The sequence below is a fragment of the Peromyscus californicus genome, unplaced genomic scaffold (assembly GCF_007827085.1).
Source record: "Peromyscus californicus insignis strain IS unplaced genomic scaffold, ASM782708v3 Scaffold_1__1_contigs__length_55948999, whole genome shotgun sequence".
Lineage (NCBI taxonomy): Eukaryota > Metazoa > Chordata > Mammalia > Rodentia > Cricetidae > Peromyscus > Peromyscus californicus.
Genome location: NW_026294492.1, coordinates 25,713,144 through 25,730,018, shown reverse-complemented (window position 1 = coordinate 25,730,018; position 16,875 = coordinate 25,713,144). Strand labels below are relative to the sequence as shown.

The 16,875-nt window shown below is 41.6% G+C and overlaps 1 protein-coding gene across 7 annotated transcripts in view; it reads right to left on the bottom strand.

Moving 5' to 3' along the window:
- Positions 1 to 16,875, bottom strand: part of Ltbp1 (latent transforming growth factor beta binding protein 1) — a 396,032-nt gene that overhangs the window by 109,387 nt on the left and 269,770 nt on the right. For 5 of the 7 annotated variants that reach the window (XM_052746278.1, XM_052746279.1, XM_052746281.1 and 2 more), the window contains 7 exons: positions 15,263 to 15,490; positions 13,408 to 13,430; positions 10,049 to 10,148; positions 9,458 to 9,556; positions 3,288 to 3,413; positions 2,078 to 2,203; positions 729 to 851 (listed from right to left, as the gene is read on the bottom strand). In XM_052746278.1, the coding sequence (XP_052602238.1) occupies positions 729 to 851; positions 2,078 to 2,203; positions 3,288 to 3,413; positions 9,458 to 9,556; positions 10,049 to 10,148; positions 13,408 to 13,430; positions 15,263 to 15,490 (825 nt within the window). The remainder of the gene's footprint in view (positions 1 to 728; positions 852 to 2,077; positions 2,204 to 3,287; positions 3,414 to 9,457; positions 9,557 to 10,048; positions 10,149 to 13,407; positions 13,431 to 15,262; positions 15,491 to 16,875) is intronic. The other 2 variants (XM_052746280.1, XM_052746284.1) reach the window with 1 other exon arrangement.

Sequence of the window (16,875 nt, the reverse complement as noted above, 5' to 3'; positions counted from 1 at the left end):
AAGACTGAAGTTACTTTATTTCTCTGGAGAAAATAATCACTGTCTCCAATCCCCCCCAAAATACTATGGAGGTTTCACAAAGAACTGGTGTAGGGTGAGTATCTGCATCAACAGAGTTGCCAATTAGAACGTAATTCTGACCATGGCGATATGGTTTCCAAAACATTTCGCTCATGAGCATCATCTCCGTAAATGTAATGAGGAAAGCTTATCTAGCATGGTCAGACTCTGACTCCAAATTGGTTGGACAGTGCTTCAAATGGTCCGCGAGAAAGTTCTAGAATACACGTAGAAGAAGACAGCTAAGACAAAGGAATGTAACAAGATGGGAAGGGGGAGAATGAAAAATAAACACAGGTTACACCTGCACCACATTTACAGATGAGCGAGCCGCCAGACGTCGTAATGAGGTCTGGCCTCATTCCAGAATAATCAGCAATTAACTATGCTCACAACTCCAAACACCAGGAAAGACAGATCCCAGCGTGAAAAATAATGAGTGTATCAAGAGAGAAAATAAGGCAGACAGAGCCACAGAAGTCGGGCAGAGGCTGTGAGCAGGGAAAGAGTCTTTGAGGAGTGTGAAGAGACCTGGGACCCACTGGCTCACTGACAGAATGGAGAACAGAAAGAACTATGGAAGCTGCCTACTAGCCATGGATCTAGACATAGGCCGCCACTCATAGTCCTGGGACACACAGGTCGCCCAGTCTCATGAGCACACTTACCCTCACAGTGTCCCCGCCGCGTCATCCGGTACCCACTGTCACAATATTCACAGCGAAAGGCCCCAACGGTGTTGATGCAGCGGCCCTCCCTACACACGTCGGGCCTCAGACATTCATCCACGTCTGTGTGGAATGCAAAATATGGTCCAGGCTTATTAACTTATTTTTACATATGTTTTTTCTTTAGTTTATACTTAGCATACCAAGGAGTAGATTTCTCCGGTGGCCTTTACAAAGACTCTTAGTTTTTGTTTTTATTTCTCACCCTCCAACCTGCTCCCCTTGCCCCCATATTCCTGCTGCTTCCCTGACCCAATGTCCCCCTTTCTGCCTTGATGTCACACATTTTGTATGAGCCCCCACAACACCCCCTTCTTTTAAAGCTTCCATTTCCTCCTTCTCATGTGTCCCTTTCTGGTTTCCTGGCCTCTAGCCACACTCATGGCATACAAACACACACACATACATATATACATACATACATCACACATACATACATATATACATACATCACACATACAAACATACATACATACAAAGTTAGGAGTTGTATATAAAAAGGAACATGCAGTGTTTAGTTTTGTGAGTCTAGGTTAACTCATTTCATATTTTCTAGAAAATTTAGTAATTTCATTTTTCTTTAGAGATGGAAAAAACCCTTCCATCCATATATATATATATATATATGTGTGTGTGTGTGTGTGTGTGTGTGTGTGTGTGTGTGTGTGTGTGTGAGACACACACATATATGTGGTATACATATATATCATATTTTCATTATCCACTCATCTATTTATAGCTATCTAGGCTGGTTCCATTTCCTGGGTACTGTAAATAGCACAGTAATAACTAAGTGTATATGTGTATCTGTACAGGAAATAGAGTCTTTGGGGGTATATGTCAAGAAATGGTAGACCTGGATCACATGGTCTTCTGTTTGTAGGTTTCTTTGTTTTTGTTCTGTTTTGAGAAATCTCCACATTGATTTCCAAAGTGACTGCCCCAGTTACATTTGGCAAAGGTACCACTTTCAACCTCTCCCAGCTTTACTTAAACATGAGAATGAAATGTCTGGTGTGTACTGTCATCTCTTTGATGCTTTCAGCACGCTCTCAAGTTGCACGGTTTTGATTCATGTGGTGGTGGTGGTGGTGAACCCCAAAACAACCTCTTCTCATCTCACATCTTTGATACTCTACCTCCCAGAGTGCTGTCCCCCCAGTACCCAAGCAGATTGCTACACCATAGTGGATGTTTAATAAAAGAACGCTGGATTATTTGTATAAGCACTGAACTGGCCCCCCTCCTTCTCCTCCCCGATCCGACATCAGGAAGAACACCGTCCTTACCTATGCAGTTGGTACCCTCCTCACTGGCCATAAACCCTGCTGGGCAAATACACAGGAAACTCCCCTCTGTGTTCTCACAGCGACCCTGGGAGCAGAGGTGCTGGACCTGAGCACACTCATCGATGTCTGTTAACAAGAAAACAATGGGTGAGATTCGGGCTGTGGAGCTGTGTAGCGAAGACTCCGTTTCCCTGTTCTGTAAAACACCAAATAGCTATTCTCTTGAGATCAGAGAGATTTTTATAAGCAAGAAGAACAGTAAAGTGAATACTGTAATGTAATACTGCAGGAAATGTGTAAGTTTCAAGGAGTAAAACTTAAAACAAAACAAAACAAAAACCACAAAACATAACAACAGCATTTCAAAACTATAGATTCCAGCTCAGTAGAGAAGGCTGGCTTTTCTGGCAAGCAGGGTCACCCAAGCACTGGAATTGACCTTCAACAGGACAGTCAGGGACAATCCCACCTGCCATGCACTCAGAGCAGTGTTGGGTCATGATCATCTCTATTACCTTTCCTACTTAGGTTCTAAAGATGACACACGACATCTGTCTGTCTACACATGACAGATGCACTGGAAAGCAAACAGGTGTGAAAGTGTCTCTTTTACCTACCCACATGAAATGCACACAGTAAAGAAGTACTGGGTGTATGTTCTTGTTGCTTTATTTATTTTGTCCATGTCTTAAAACATAGTAAATTTTCTTTTAAAAAGAATTAAACTTAGAGTTAGCATAATTATTTACTAAATTCTATAACACCTCTGGAATAGCTCCCTCCAGAGTTCCTGAAACATAAAGTTCCCTCACTTAGAAATTCATTCTTCATGCTAGCATGTAGTGATTTTGAATTTAGAAATCCCTATCAGAAATCAGATTTTGTATGTATTTATGGATACATTACTGCAGCATGCATCAGTGTTGATTTGTTTGGGCCAAATGCACGATTGCTGGTAGCTATTGCTGGAATTCATATTTTATTTACATTTGTATATCAGCCCACCTTTATGCAAATGTCCTACCTATAGCAAGGGATAAGGCATTACACACGAAAGAAAAGGAATCCTGCCATTTGGGCAAACTACTCCTTAGCTCCCTTAAAAAAAAAAAAAAACTAAATAATAATGTTTTCCCAAGATGATTAAACTTAAGGAACATTCTATTTCTGTTTCCCATTCAGTAGTCTATTTACCACGCATGTCTCTTACCAACACACTTCCTCTGCTGCTCACTGAACCTGTAGCCATCATAGCAGATGCAAGTGTACCTCACAGGCAGGTTGATGCAGTGTCCTGCCCCACAGATGTCTGGGTTCACAGTACATTCATTGATCTCTTTAAAGGAAACAAAACAATGTGAAAAACACCACAGTTGTAGGCATTTCAATGTACCCATGCAGCAAGGCTTTGTGTTTCACGAGCAGCTGAGTGAACCATTGCAGGTACAGATCTAGAAGAACATGGTGGGCTATGACTCCGACTATCAATCCACACAGCTACCACCGATCCATTACAGGTAGATGCTTCCTTTGGAAATGACTGGCATTTAGAGCTCTCGGTTTGTGAATAATTGATATTCCTATATACATTATTTTTTCTGGTCATTTTTCTTGAAATAGGGAAGGCCAAATTTGCAAAAGTAAAATGAATTCATCATCATTAACATACTAGGGCAGTGATCCAGAGCAAACTAAAAGGCTACAAAACTAGAGTTTATGCAAAAGGTTTGACCACTGCAGTACCCTCTCATGTATCCCAGTGTCTTGAGTAGCAGATATTTGCTATTTTTAAGGCATAACTATAGGCTGGAATTTTAACACACATGAATAAAAGTCTCCAAAAACATATGATGCTGGCTGAGACAGAACTCAATACATTCCCACACCACGGTTCATCAGTGTATTCCAACTATTTCTCTTATGCTTGTTCTGTTATGTCCTGTTAACTATCTGCATGAAAAATGATTAACAATGCTAACTCTTTCATCATGGGAAATGAATTGAGTAACAGTGGCCTTTCCTTTCAATCCTGCACATTATGTTAGAGCTGAGGGTTGAAGTTACACAGGTGAAGAACACTTGGGGAATTTGAGTTGACTTATCTTCTGCATTAGTCCTGGTTGACGAGGCACTAAACATGCATGGAACTGCCATGTTGACACCACTAGAGAATATTAGGAGATGCATCAAGGAAGAAGGGAGGGAGGGAGGGAGGGAGTGATGTAGGGAAGGAGGGACAGAGGGAAGGAGGGAAGGAGGGACAGAGGGAAGGAGGGACAGAAGGATGGAGGGATAGAGGGAAGGAGGGATGGAAGGAAGGAGGGATGGAGGGAAAGGGGGAGGAAAGAAGGAAGGAAAAAAGGAAGGAAGGAAGGAAGGGAGGGAGGGAGGGAGGGAGGGAGGGAGGGAGGGAAAGGGGGAGGAAAGAAGGAAGGAAAAAAGGAAGGAAGGAAGGAAGGAAGGAAGGGAGGGAGGGAGGGAGGGAGGGAGGGAGGGAGGGAGGAAAGGTCGGGCCATTCCTACAACACACTTGATTTCTTCATTGGTCATCTTGTTTTTACACAGTGATTAGTTATTATAACTTCCAATGTTTCCTCCTCAAAGACTGCTTTCATTCACTTACTTAGCAAGATCCCACCCTCCTGGACAGAAAGAGCCTCATTCACCTTGGATATAGCCTATCTGCTTTCTACTAAGCAACCACCAAAAGATAGTCAGATTCAGTGTTTTTCTGAAAGTTATTATAAATTGGCTAGGATTGGCATCCCATTTCTAGAATTCCAGTACTTGGGAGATGTTAACGGGAGAGCTGAAGGTTCAAAGTCAGCCCGAGCTACATGTTGAGACCCTACCTCAAAAGGCTAAACACTGGGGATTTTAGCTCAGTACTTGCCTAGTATGAGCAAGGCCCTCGGTTTGGGTTTGATTTCCAGCATGCATACATGAGAGTACACATCTCTGTGTGTATGTGTGTGTGTGTGTGTGTGTGTGTGTGTATGTGTGTGTGTGTGTGTGTGTGTGTGTGTGTGTGTATGTGTGTGTGTGTGTGTGTGTGTGTGTGTGTGTGTTTAACCTTTTTTGTTTGTTTGTTTTTTTGAGACAGGGTTTCTCTGTGTAGTTTTGGTGCCTGTCCTGGATCTCACTCAGTAGACCAGGCTGGCCTTGAACACACAGCGATCCACCTGGCTCTGCCTCCCGAGTGCCGGGATTAAAGGCGTGCGCCGCCGCCGCCGCCGCCGCCGCCGCCGCCACCACCACCACCCAGTGTCTTTAACCTTTTAAAGTATGTCTTCCTCACATTTCCCTCATTCCACATTAAGTTTTTCATACTAAAGAATACATACAGCACACAGAAAGGTGAGTCCCAAGGATACTGCCTTAATAGGAAAAGATCTCTGGTTTTTCTGGGTTTAATGGCAAAGACGAGATGCTTTACATTTGCCTAAGAGTCGCTCACCTGCAGGCGAGTGAACTCATTCCTACAGGATGGGCCAGTTTATGAAGAGACACACATTCCTTTCAGAAACTGTCTACAGGAGCCATGGCAAAGCACTGAGGCCAGGCCTCCCAGGCAGGGCTCACTCCTACCCTCAAGGGCTCCCTGGTAAAAATGAGTATCTTTTGTTCCAGAGATTGTTTGGTGTCTCAGAGAGCTGGTCAAGTGAGTGCCCCCTGGACTCTTACCCATGCCCTTGAAAATGCTTACACATGTGCCACTTGGGTCACAAGACAGTTCTGCCCCCGATACAATTTCACCTTCACCAGCTCAAGAATCTTATTCTATTCCTTTTTTTTTTTCTAAAATCCACTGAGGACTTGGAAAAAAAGGAACAATGAGCAAAATCCAGTGGAAAACCAAATGCTCTGTGTCTCTCACCAATAAGGTCCACGGTAGATTCAACACCTCTGTGTGTTTATTTTCAAAAACTCTGCGAAAAGGGGAGCTTTGGGCCAGTTGTAAAAACCAGCGAGCTGATCCTGAGGTCATTTCTTCATCGTGTGATTAGTCAAAGGGAGGGCTGAACAAAATCAGTGCCCAGACAAAGGAGCTGGAATAGCCCAAGGTGAGAGCTCTATCCTTAAATAACCAGTTCATTTCTCATTGGCATAGTTTTTTGCGACTAACAACAGCAGGAATATGCTTCGGGGACAAACATTTCTGAAGGGGTCAACTCTGAGTCCTGGAAAAATCAGACTTGCAAATAGTTTTTAAACCATTCTGGCCATGGTCACGCTGGAGGTTTCCATAAGGCAGTTGTGGGGGAGGAAGAGCAATTCCTGGCTGCTCTGTAAGGGCCATGGAGACAGTACAGGAAGAGCCGGAGCAAGGCATCAAGTATTAACTCATGGAAAGGTTTATTAAAATGCCCTGGCTTCCCAACTACCCCAGGAGGAGCAGACATTGTCCCACAACAATTGAAACAGATGTTTCCACTTTGTAAATATTTGCTAGAGAAATAAAGGTTTGATTTTTTCCAACCTATCCTTCAGCTATTATGACACTGTGCAAAATCGGGAATTTATATGCTGAAATGCATGATTGATTTGGAAACGGTAGGCCAATAACGTTGCAAGCCACCAAGTCAGCTGTTCAGAGTGGAAACTAATGCTTCCCGCAAATAGTCTGCTCCTTGTATAATTACTCCATGTTCAAGGGTGTGTGGCTAGATCCAAAAAGGCTCCTTTCCAATCTCGCAATCACAGAGATATCATCACTGAGCAACACGGAACAGATTGTGTTTATTATAGGATCTTAGATTAGTCCATCCCTTCCTTCAGCTATGGGAGAAAACAGCAGTAAGACATGGCATTGATGGTGCCTATTCTTCAAAGGAGAAAAATTACACAGCGGTCTTGTGATAAATGATGTGAGGCTTCCTTAATTCTATGTCTTTGGTCATCACATTAACTACCAGGAATGTTTACATTTGGGTTGGAGATGGAATTTGGCAAGAAACGGTATTCTCATACTATTGTACCTCATGTTTACGTTACAGCTCCAAAGTTGCAAATACATCCATTAGGAGCCTCTCTATTTATAACTGTCTCCCAAAGGGTGGATTCCTTCCAAAAAGTTATTTCACTAGCGGAAGTGGAAACACTAACGACTGTTCCACAAAACGGGGGGAAAAAATTATCAGGGTCACTTGCTTCCTGGAAGGAAATATTTGCGCTTCAGACATGTGATAGCAGATGTTCGCCCTGAAAATCTGCCAGACTAAATTGAGCTGTCTTCTGACAACTGCATAGAGCGGGGCTACATCCATTTTTCTTTCAATCAGCTCCGCAGTTCAAGCTGAAGCCCAGAAACTCCCACTTGTTACTCCTCACATGTTTGCATTTAAGTGATGAAACCAAGACCATGAAGGCCAGAGAGATGGCTCAGTGGTTAACTGCGCATCTTGTTCTTCCAGCGCCACCCACGTCGGGTGATTGACAGCCACCTGCTCCAGGACTTCTTTTGGACTCTGCAGACACTGCACTCACACGTGTCCAGACCCCGCACCCCCATCTACACACACACACACACACACACACACACACACACACACACACACACACACACCTGAAAATAAAACAAATCTTTATTTGAAAAAAAGACATCCACAATCATTTCTATAGTTTTGTTTAATAATGAAACCTCATTCATCTAGGTGAAATGTAATTAATTTCTGTGAAACTAATGTGGAAAGAGATTTGTCCACTGACGCCAGATACCAAGTAAATTTACCTTCACACTGGGAAATGGAAATGCAATACTTATTTAGAGAAACCTATGAGCTACATTACCACACTGCATTTTATAACACTGAGGTAAATAATTAGAAGGTTTTTGTTCCCCTAAGGAGTACATTACATGCTTATATGTCCTCAGATGATCAGGGTAGATGTACATATATATGGGCTCAGAATATGGAATAATTTCAATCATGCCCCTTTAAAAAGTGTCATCATTTTTGTTAGATCACAGAGCCTGTATTTCTATTAATATCTCTATCTACCATCTTATCATCTATTCTCTCTCTCTCTCTCTCTCTCTCTCTCTCTCTCACACACACACACACACACACACACACACACACACACACACACACACACGAAGCCCATCCCTCCCCCACCCTGCAGTCTCTCTCAATGGACCGAGTCTACAAGAACACTGTGAGCTTATCATTCTCACTTTCTCTTCCTCCTGGTTTGTAGCCCCGGGATAACTTTACATCCTACACAGTGCCTGCCTACATGTTCCTTGGCACGAAGGTGAGGCGAGGTCATGTAGCATGAAACTTTCCCATCATCCCTGAAAACCCTCGTCAGCAACTCCCCCTTTTCCTATGGTATTGAAGGCCCTTTCTCCCTTCCAACCCCGTTATGATGTTATGGGGCAATCTTCTCCTAATGGTCTCCACGTCAGAGTCTCATCATGGCTGCCTACGTCTAGGAGCCTATACCTCTTTGAGGGGTAATTTCCTATGAGTCCACCTTCCTACAAACCTCTTCTGATATAAGTTATAATGGCTTCGGTATAGAGCTCCAAAGATATTTAGAACTGCTCACATTTCTATAGCACTTCACTTGGTATTAACAACAAAATCCAAGAGGAGATGCCATATAACCCAGGGAGGGCCAAGGCCTGGAGTGCAAGCTTGTCTTGATTCTAGCACTGAACTAGTTGAAAGTGGGTGGTTGTGTCCAGGGCCTGCCACTTTCTTCGTCACTTAGCATTTAATTCTCTACAATGGGATTTTTGGGTTGTTTTCCCTTTTCTCTACTATAGATTATGTTGAAATCCTTTATTTATGCTTCTCGGTATCATTTTTCCTGTGGATGATCTTACTACACTTCCCCACTATCCTATTATTAAGAACATTAACATTTTAGCTTTTTCTCATTTGTTTCCAAAGCAATGCATTGCTGGAGTTTTTTTTTTTTTGTTTTGTTTTTGTTTTTTAAATAAGGATTGAAATATGTTTGTTATAAGAATTTTTAAAATATACAAAAGCATATCTAAGAGCATAAAGATTACCTATAACCCTGTTCCTCATCGTTGGTAAACACGATGCCTTTCTTTCGGTCTCCTTTTCCATATTTGTAGACATTTAAAAATAAAACTGGCATCACGACATTGTGTCCTACATTTCTTAACAAGTATTATTACAGAAATATTTCATGAAAACATTAAATGTTCTTTAGAAACGTTAATGGCTCTGTAATATGCTACTGCATATGTACCCTGATTTACTTACGCACACTCATTTCCAATAAATTTGCTGTGATAACTAACCTGGTCATGGTCAAGCTCATGCATTTGATATTACATTTTAAGCGCTGTCTACACACGTATTTTCATAGGATGCAGAACACAGCGAATTCTCCACTGACCTGTTACTTGAGTAGGAGCAATCACCTGACTGGCACTAGATGTGGAAGCTTCGGGAGCTACCTCTACAGGCCCAGGGGGTGAGGTCTTTTCAATCACAACTGTGTGAAGAAGGGAGAGATACAAAAAATTAAACCTTGTTATGTACACTGACATCCTGGGGCAAAATGGAAGTCTAACTTACTCTAAATAAAACAGTAGCTTTGTTCAAGAACTGATAACAATCTTGAAAGCTCATGGTGTTAATTCACACTTCTGGTTTGACTGTTTAGTTAAAAAAAACTGAGAAAAATTCAGAATTCAAAAAAATGACCATTTGATAAATAAAAAGTTTCAATATTTGCACAGTGTATACTAGTCCTGATCACTGAAGATAATGAAAGGCTGATATTTCCTATTACACTACATATATTACTCTTCTTAGACGAACATGGTTCTAGTGTAGGAACGTTCTAGATTGTACATTTCATTGTAGGCATTTCACAATGAAATTCAATGATACATTAAACACAATCAAAGACATAGGCATAAAAATTCCAATGATTTTTTTTTTCAGAATACCCTTATCAACAACACATATCAGCACAGATTACCTGGAAACTGTGGATGTAGATGAATTGTTGAAATGCCTGGGGAGAGCTGGGGTTGCCCAGGTTCAAGTCTGGTTTTCTCTTGATCCAGTGAAGGTATTTCCTGGTGGTTGTTTTTCATAGAGAGGTAGAGACAGAGACATAAAGTGGGAATTACTTTTATTTTTCTCATGTCGTGTTATTTTTAGTTAACTAAATGTATTCTCAGAAAGGCAAAAATATCATAGGATCAGATACACACCTATGTATGTGACTTTAAAAAGTAGTGCTGTTACAATGTCAAATTCTTATTTCAGCAGCAATGTTAGCTACACACATGCTCTCATCCATTTCCTTGGACTTCAGAGTCAAGCCTTGAAAGCAATGCCCTTGGCCCAGAGTTCCACATTTGATCTCCAACTGGGCAACCCTAACCCTAATTGGGAACTGAACATCTATGCCAGTCACAGGGGGCTCTGCGCCACATCCACATTTTACAGATTAAATGAATGATGGATGTAGTAACTGAGCCATAAAGAACATCCACTAAGTTTAAGTCCATTGAGCCAGGCAGTCGCTGTGGCCTTCTTTAGCCCACAGCTAATAAGGTAACATCCGCCTGTTCTCTCTCAGCAGTGGTAGGTTGTCATAGCAATAGCAGCTGCAGTCTTGAAGGACTTGAGGCTTCCTAACTCAAGCAAAAAAAGAAATAAAAAAATCCAACCATCATCATGGCTCAGCTTTCAGCGATAGCTCTGTAGGGGCTCATGCCAATGGGACAGTTAGTCTAGTTAAAAGGGTCTGCCCCTTTACTCATACCAGTGTGGGGCCAGAGAACTCACAACACCTCATTAAGTGCATTCATCAAGTTACTTCCTCACTGTTACCCAACATCTTTCCTCTCTGGCTTAACTTGCAGAAAACCCACTTCCTGACCTCAGTTTCACTCTTGACCTATCTCCTGGCTTTAGTTACTACCTTTTATGCTTCCATAGTAGATATCCTCACAGACGATTTCATCGAAACCCAATTTTATAAGTATGAATTCCTACAGAGTAACTTTGGACATGCTACAAATTCCACAGACTCCCATGCCTGACCCCTCCCCGACAAAATCCACCAGCCTCCGATGCTAACTTCATCTTTCGGTCATTGCCAATCATTCATCCATCCCATCCAGATTTAGTCACATTTTAGGGCCTCCTCTTTCGTTCCGCACCCCCAAACCTGTCCATGTGCAGTATCCTTTGTGGTGATCCACCTTTTCTAATCCATGGTCCTCAGTGCCGCAGCCTGGATTTGTTTCTCATGCTCAGCTAATTGTAGCATCTAACTGGCCTCTCCAGCTAACAGTCTCTCTACCACAGTTAATCCACAACACATCCATTCGGGAAACACTGACCACTCATTACGTTTCCCCACATGCCCTTTTCTCTCTCTGAAGGCAGACTGACTTTCTGTTACTTGTGAGAGACGGCCTCCCTCAGTCTCTGTGACTTCTCCCCCATAGCCCACGGCAGATAGCAACGAAGAGCAGCCAGCATTAACTTGCTTTATAGGCAGGATCTCCCCATCCACCTGAAGTGTGGCCCTCCTAATCAATACCACTTCTCCATTTCACAGGCAGGGACTCAGTTCAGCAGGCACTTCCTCACTGATTACAAGTGTAGTTCAGTACTTCCAGCCCATCAAAACGGGACCATGTTCCCTTTCTAACCTGATTTTTTGCTGCTGTCAATGAAACCTTCACTCGTAAATGTCTCACCCTTGGACTAACCTCCTTTCCTCACGTCTGTCTTTAAGATCACGAGGCCTTTGTAAACTATCAATCCTAAACAGACCCTGATTTCATTCCCCTTCCCAACTATCCCCTTTTAAATGAAAATGTACGGTCTTAACTGTACATGGAAAATGGTCAAATGAAGTTAAGAGTATATAAGAAAAACGTTCGTGATCTCTTTCTGATTCAATTCCCCATTCCTTCTCTCTCTCTCTCTCTCTCTCTCTCTCTCTCTCTCTCTCTCTCTCTCTCTGTGTGTGTGTGTGTGTGTGTATGCATGCTTCCGTACCCATGCACTCACACATGCATGCGCACACGCACTTGTGCCTACAACGTATCTTCACCTAGGTGTGCGCGCGTGTAGGGGCCAGAGTTTGACATCAGGTCTCTTCCTTGCTCGCCCTCTGCCTTATCCTGGAGACAGTATCTTTTCTTTCCCTATTCTCAATTCCATTGCACTAAACTACGCCACAATAAGAGAAGAACAAAGCTGAGTTATGAAGGGTTTGTTTAGGCAGCTGACTGGCATACTTACAAGCTCACTGAGTTTTTTCCCCCCTTGGATCAGACAGAGCTAGACTCAAAAATCAACAAAATTGTAAGCTACCGTACATCACCCATCATTCAAGATGCTAACTGAGCCACAGTCGTGCTAGTCAAGTCTGGTCCATTGTAGTTCTTTCAGGCTCAATATACCATGATATAGCTCAATATAGCTGTTATCATCCCACAGCCATCATTTCCTTATTCTGGATTCTTTTAACACTCATATGGTAACATATGCTGCATGTAACAATTGAAACACTATTTAAAACAGTTTATTTCTACATCCTTTCCCCATAGGAGTTTTAATGCCTAATATATTCTTGGCAACTGGATGAATGATATAAAAATGAAAAACACTTAATAATTACATAATTCTCATATTATCAAATAAAGAATCAAGGCAGAAAAAGGGGCAGAGAAGATGCAATATTTCATGAACAGGACATCAATTCAGCAAAAAAAAAAAAAAAAAAGTTCATATTTCCTGCTATTGAGTCTTACTGTTTCTACCCCCATCTCCTCCTAAACCCCAAACTGATCAAAGTTTCTCTAAAACTTCTAAGAAACAACATTTAGGTATTTTATTGTGGCTTTCAATGGTAAGCGCTGTTTTTAATCAAATTTGATCTAATTTGATCCAAATGCTTGTGCTAAATTTTAGGTAGATTAATTAGTGTCGCACTTAATTTTATACACATACTGAGAATACATAATTGGGCGAACACAAAAGAGCCTTTCTTCCCACAGTTAGTCCAGGCAACTTGTCGACCCTATGAACTCTGCTCATCATTTTCTTCTCTCCAGAATTCAGGCAAGAGATGGTGTTCCCCACACAACCCCAGTAACCTATTAGCCATCACTTTCTGAGCACTGAGAATGGCAACAGCCATTTAGGAAATCCTGTCATACGATTTCTTGTATTAATGAATTGTGTTTCCTTACAGAAAATGATCTATAATATGAACATCCTAAAATTTTTTAAAAATCATATACATAACCTTAAAAAGTGTCTTGAAGTAAAAAAGAGAGAAGACTTAAAAAACAGTGAATGAATTACCTTCTCAGGAGACGCTGTTACCACTAAAACCAGAAAAGAGAGATGGGAATTAACAAGCACAATCCACTCATCATATTTCAATTCTCGAAAGGCATTAGAAAGCCATTATCTCCCCCAAACAATCACGAAGCAAATTAAGTCAAATGTGGAATTCCTGTCATCTGCCAATTGCGAGAATTTTACACATGAGTGCAAAGAACTTTCTGTGCTGTTTCACTGTCCTACTATCAAAGTTCAGAGACCAAAGGTTCAAAGTCTTTCATTCAAAATTAAGGAAATTAACCTCAATTTTAAAGAAAACACTTTCTGAAACATTGCTTGATGCTTAGTTTTTAGTTTGGGGAACTTCCCGTGTCTTAGAAAACAAACGCCTCTAGTATTCACAAATCCATCCGATGTCAGTGTCAAAAAAGAATATTTTTCCACTGAGACATGAGAATGGGTACTTCGTTTTTCATATACACCAGTTTCTCATGAAGCCTTCTGATTATTTTCATGCAGACATGCTAACTAAATCAAACAAAAGCCAAACCCCATAAGCCAAGAGGAGACAATTATAAATTCGCATCAATATAATTAGCAACTCCAGTATTACACAGTCACTCGTGTTGGTGTGGTGGGGTGATGTCTTTGTGTTTTGAAATGTTCGTTTCATTAAGCAATTCTTAGCACTGGTCCTCAACTTTGCTTATTACTTGGAATTTTCTGAGTCAGTATGTCTCCTTAACCATTAGCAAAAAGCAAAAAAGGTTGGATGCATTAATTCCAAGAAGCAATGAGGTTCCCAGAGAAATTAAAGCCCCTGCTCTTTCAATGGGAGGAAGCTAACCTACTTATGACCCTATGAAGCCCATTGCTAGAAAATTCTAAAGTCAGAGCCACATTTATGCCCATCTCCTTCTTCTACACAAAGGATGAACACCCTAGGTCAGGGGTTCTCAACCTTCCCAATGCTGCGACCCTTTAATACAATTCTTGTGTTGAGGTGACCCCCGCCCCCGACCACAAAATTATTTTTGTCGCCACTTCATAACTGTCATTTTGCTACTGTTATGAATCGTAATGTAAATATCTGATATGCAGGATGGTCTTCGGTGAAAGGTCTAACTGTGAAAGGGCAGCTTGACCCCCAGAGGGGTCCTGACCCACAGGTTGAGAACCACCGACCTAGCTAGACAGAGACAACACTAGGTGAGGTCTTACCTGCTCTGCCTATCCAAGGAAGAAATAGAGGACAGAGAGTAAAAGAGCAGAAAGAGCTAGGCCAGAAGGCACCAAGCTCAGAGCCCAGAAAAACCCCTACCACCAGGGAAGAAGGTTATGCCAAGCTCCCCACAGGATCCACAAGTGGGCACCCCAAATCCTTACCTAAGTATCAATGGCAAAAACCAACAAGAAGCTTTTTTATCTTTTTTTTTTTTTTTTTTTTTAGAGGAAATACATACATGACTTACAGACCTAAAACTGTTTTCCAGGAACGAGGCTTTTCTGTGGTAATCAAAATAGTCAGAATACTAGAAATACTGCTTTATCCACCAAAGAGAGAAGAAAATCTCTGTCAAAACTAGAGCCCTTTAGACTCTGTGCCCTTAGCCATGAGTCCCATTATACACTTTTTATGACACATAGCAAGTCATGTCTGTTTTGGATTTCTCAGAAAGTAAATGAAAGGACCTCACATTGACAAAACTAAACATCTTACGACACCCAGCTTCCTCATCTATTCAAGAATTACACATTAGAAAATGTCAGCAACATTAAGGTTGAGAGCCATGCTCCAGAAGGGTCAAAATAGACACAGAAGTACAGATACAGAGATGGGCAGCTAGAACCCACATCCAGCATGTAAGCTCACCTTCGGGCTCCGCCACTCCCGGCCCGTGTTCCCGCGAGGAGGTCAGGGCCTCCACTGGCTCTTCCTTGGCTGGGAGAGGTGGAGGATGAGTACTTTTAGCAACAGGTTGAGTGTTCTTTGGCTTGACAAACACAGCTTCTTTACCTATATGCTGATGGACTGGCCTGCGTCTATGAACGCCAGAAACCGTATAACCCATTCCACCAGGACAGATTTCCTTAAAAGCAGCTAGATTTGGGATGGGAAAATATTCCTTTTAAAAATCTAACAGTGCAAACTTATACAGAGGAAAATATCATGATGAATATCTTTTAATAAGTCATCGCTAATATAGATACATTTCAAAACTTCAGAAACAGATGCAAAACGTAAGCAAATGGTTTAAATTCCTGATAAACTTGTGTATTTACTGGGAGGAAAAAAAATGCTACTTTTACTTAAACATTTATTCACCTATTAATTCTTTATCCTACCCAATTAGGATATAAATGCATGTGTGTATACATATAAATTACATAGGATATATATTTAGCACTAATTTTATATATTGTATTTATGTACTAGTAGACAATATGCCACTATGTAGACGAAATTATATATGTAAACTCTATTACAGGAAAAGATATGTAATATACTAGCAGTCATTTTAAGTACAGGTGACAAGTGTCTCATATGTGACTATGGAATATCAACAACAGTCAGGTTCTCTCCTGTCCCCCTGCTTTTGTGATTTCATTGGTTATTAACGAAGAGCTCAATGGACATCTAAGTTAAATGACAAGCACTATATCTAGGAAACTGGGGGTGCTGAAACCCTTCTGAATTGTTTCCAGTTGACAAACCCAAGGACTCGGCCAGAATGGAGTGCTACCACTGGAATGGGGGTACTGGTGAAGAAGGAGCAAAGAGGGGTCCTTCAGGTAGTGAGAAGAAATCCACGAAGTGGAGAGGCTACAGACAGTAGCCACCGCAGGAAAGAAATGCCAGCGTAAGCTGTTGCTCTCTATATGAGCAGGACAGGGATGACAATTAGCAAAAGCCTGGTCAGTTTCACGACCCAGAGGACAACGGGACATTCTGTACCATGTAACTATTGCACTCGCCAGGAAAAAGGAATCTTTACAATGTCCTCTTTTTTTTCCCCCCGCCTCCAAGTGGACTGGGTATGGTGCATGGTTTGCAAACCTCCAACCTCCAGCAGCAATCTCCAAGAGTGGGCGGAGGGAAAAAAAGACAATGGTGGTTGATGGTGGTGTATGGCAGAGGCAAACTCCACATACAGCCTGGGCTGTGGGTGTTGGAAGCAAATGACCCAAGGCAAACAAGGGGGCTTACGGTCCAGTCTTTATTTCCACTGTTAAAAACTGGAAGTAAAATTAGTCATTTCTCACTTTCACCGAACAAGAAATTGTATTGAATATACAGGGCCCAAAATGATTCCTTAAGGAAGAGGACACTTTACAGTATTCCTTTAAAGCATGCTGAAATATTGGATTTTCTAGGGAACCTGCTAGGACAGAGAATTCTTAAAAAAAAGGAATAGTTCCAGAACAAAGCATGGTTTCCTACCTAAGCACATATTTAATTAAACCATCAAAGGAGCAAAACTTAGA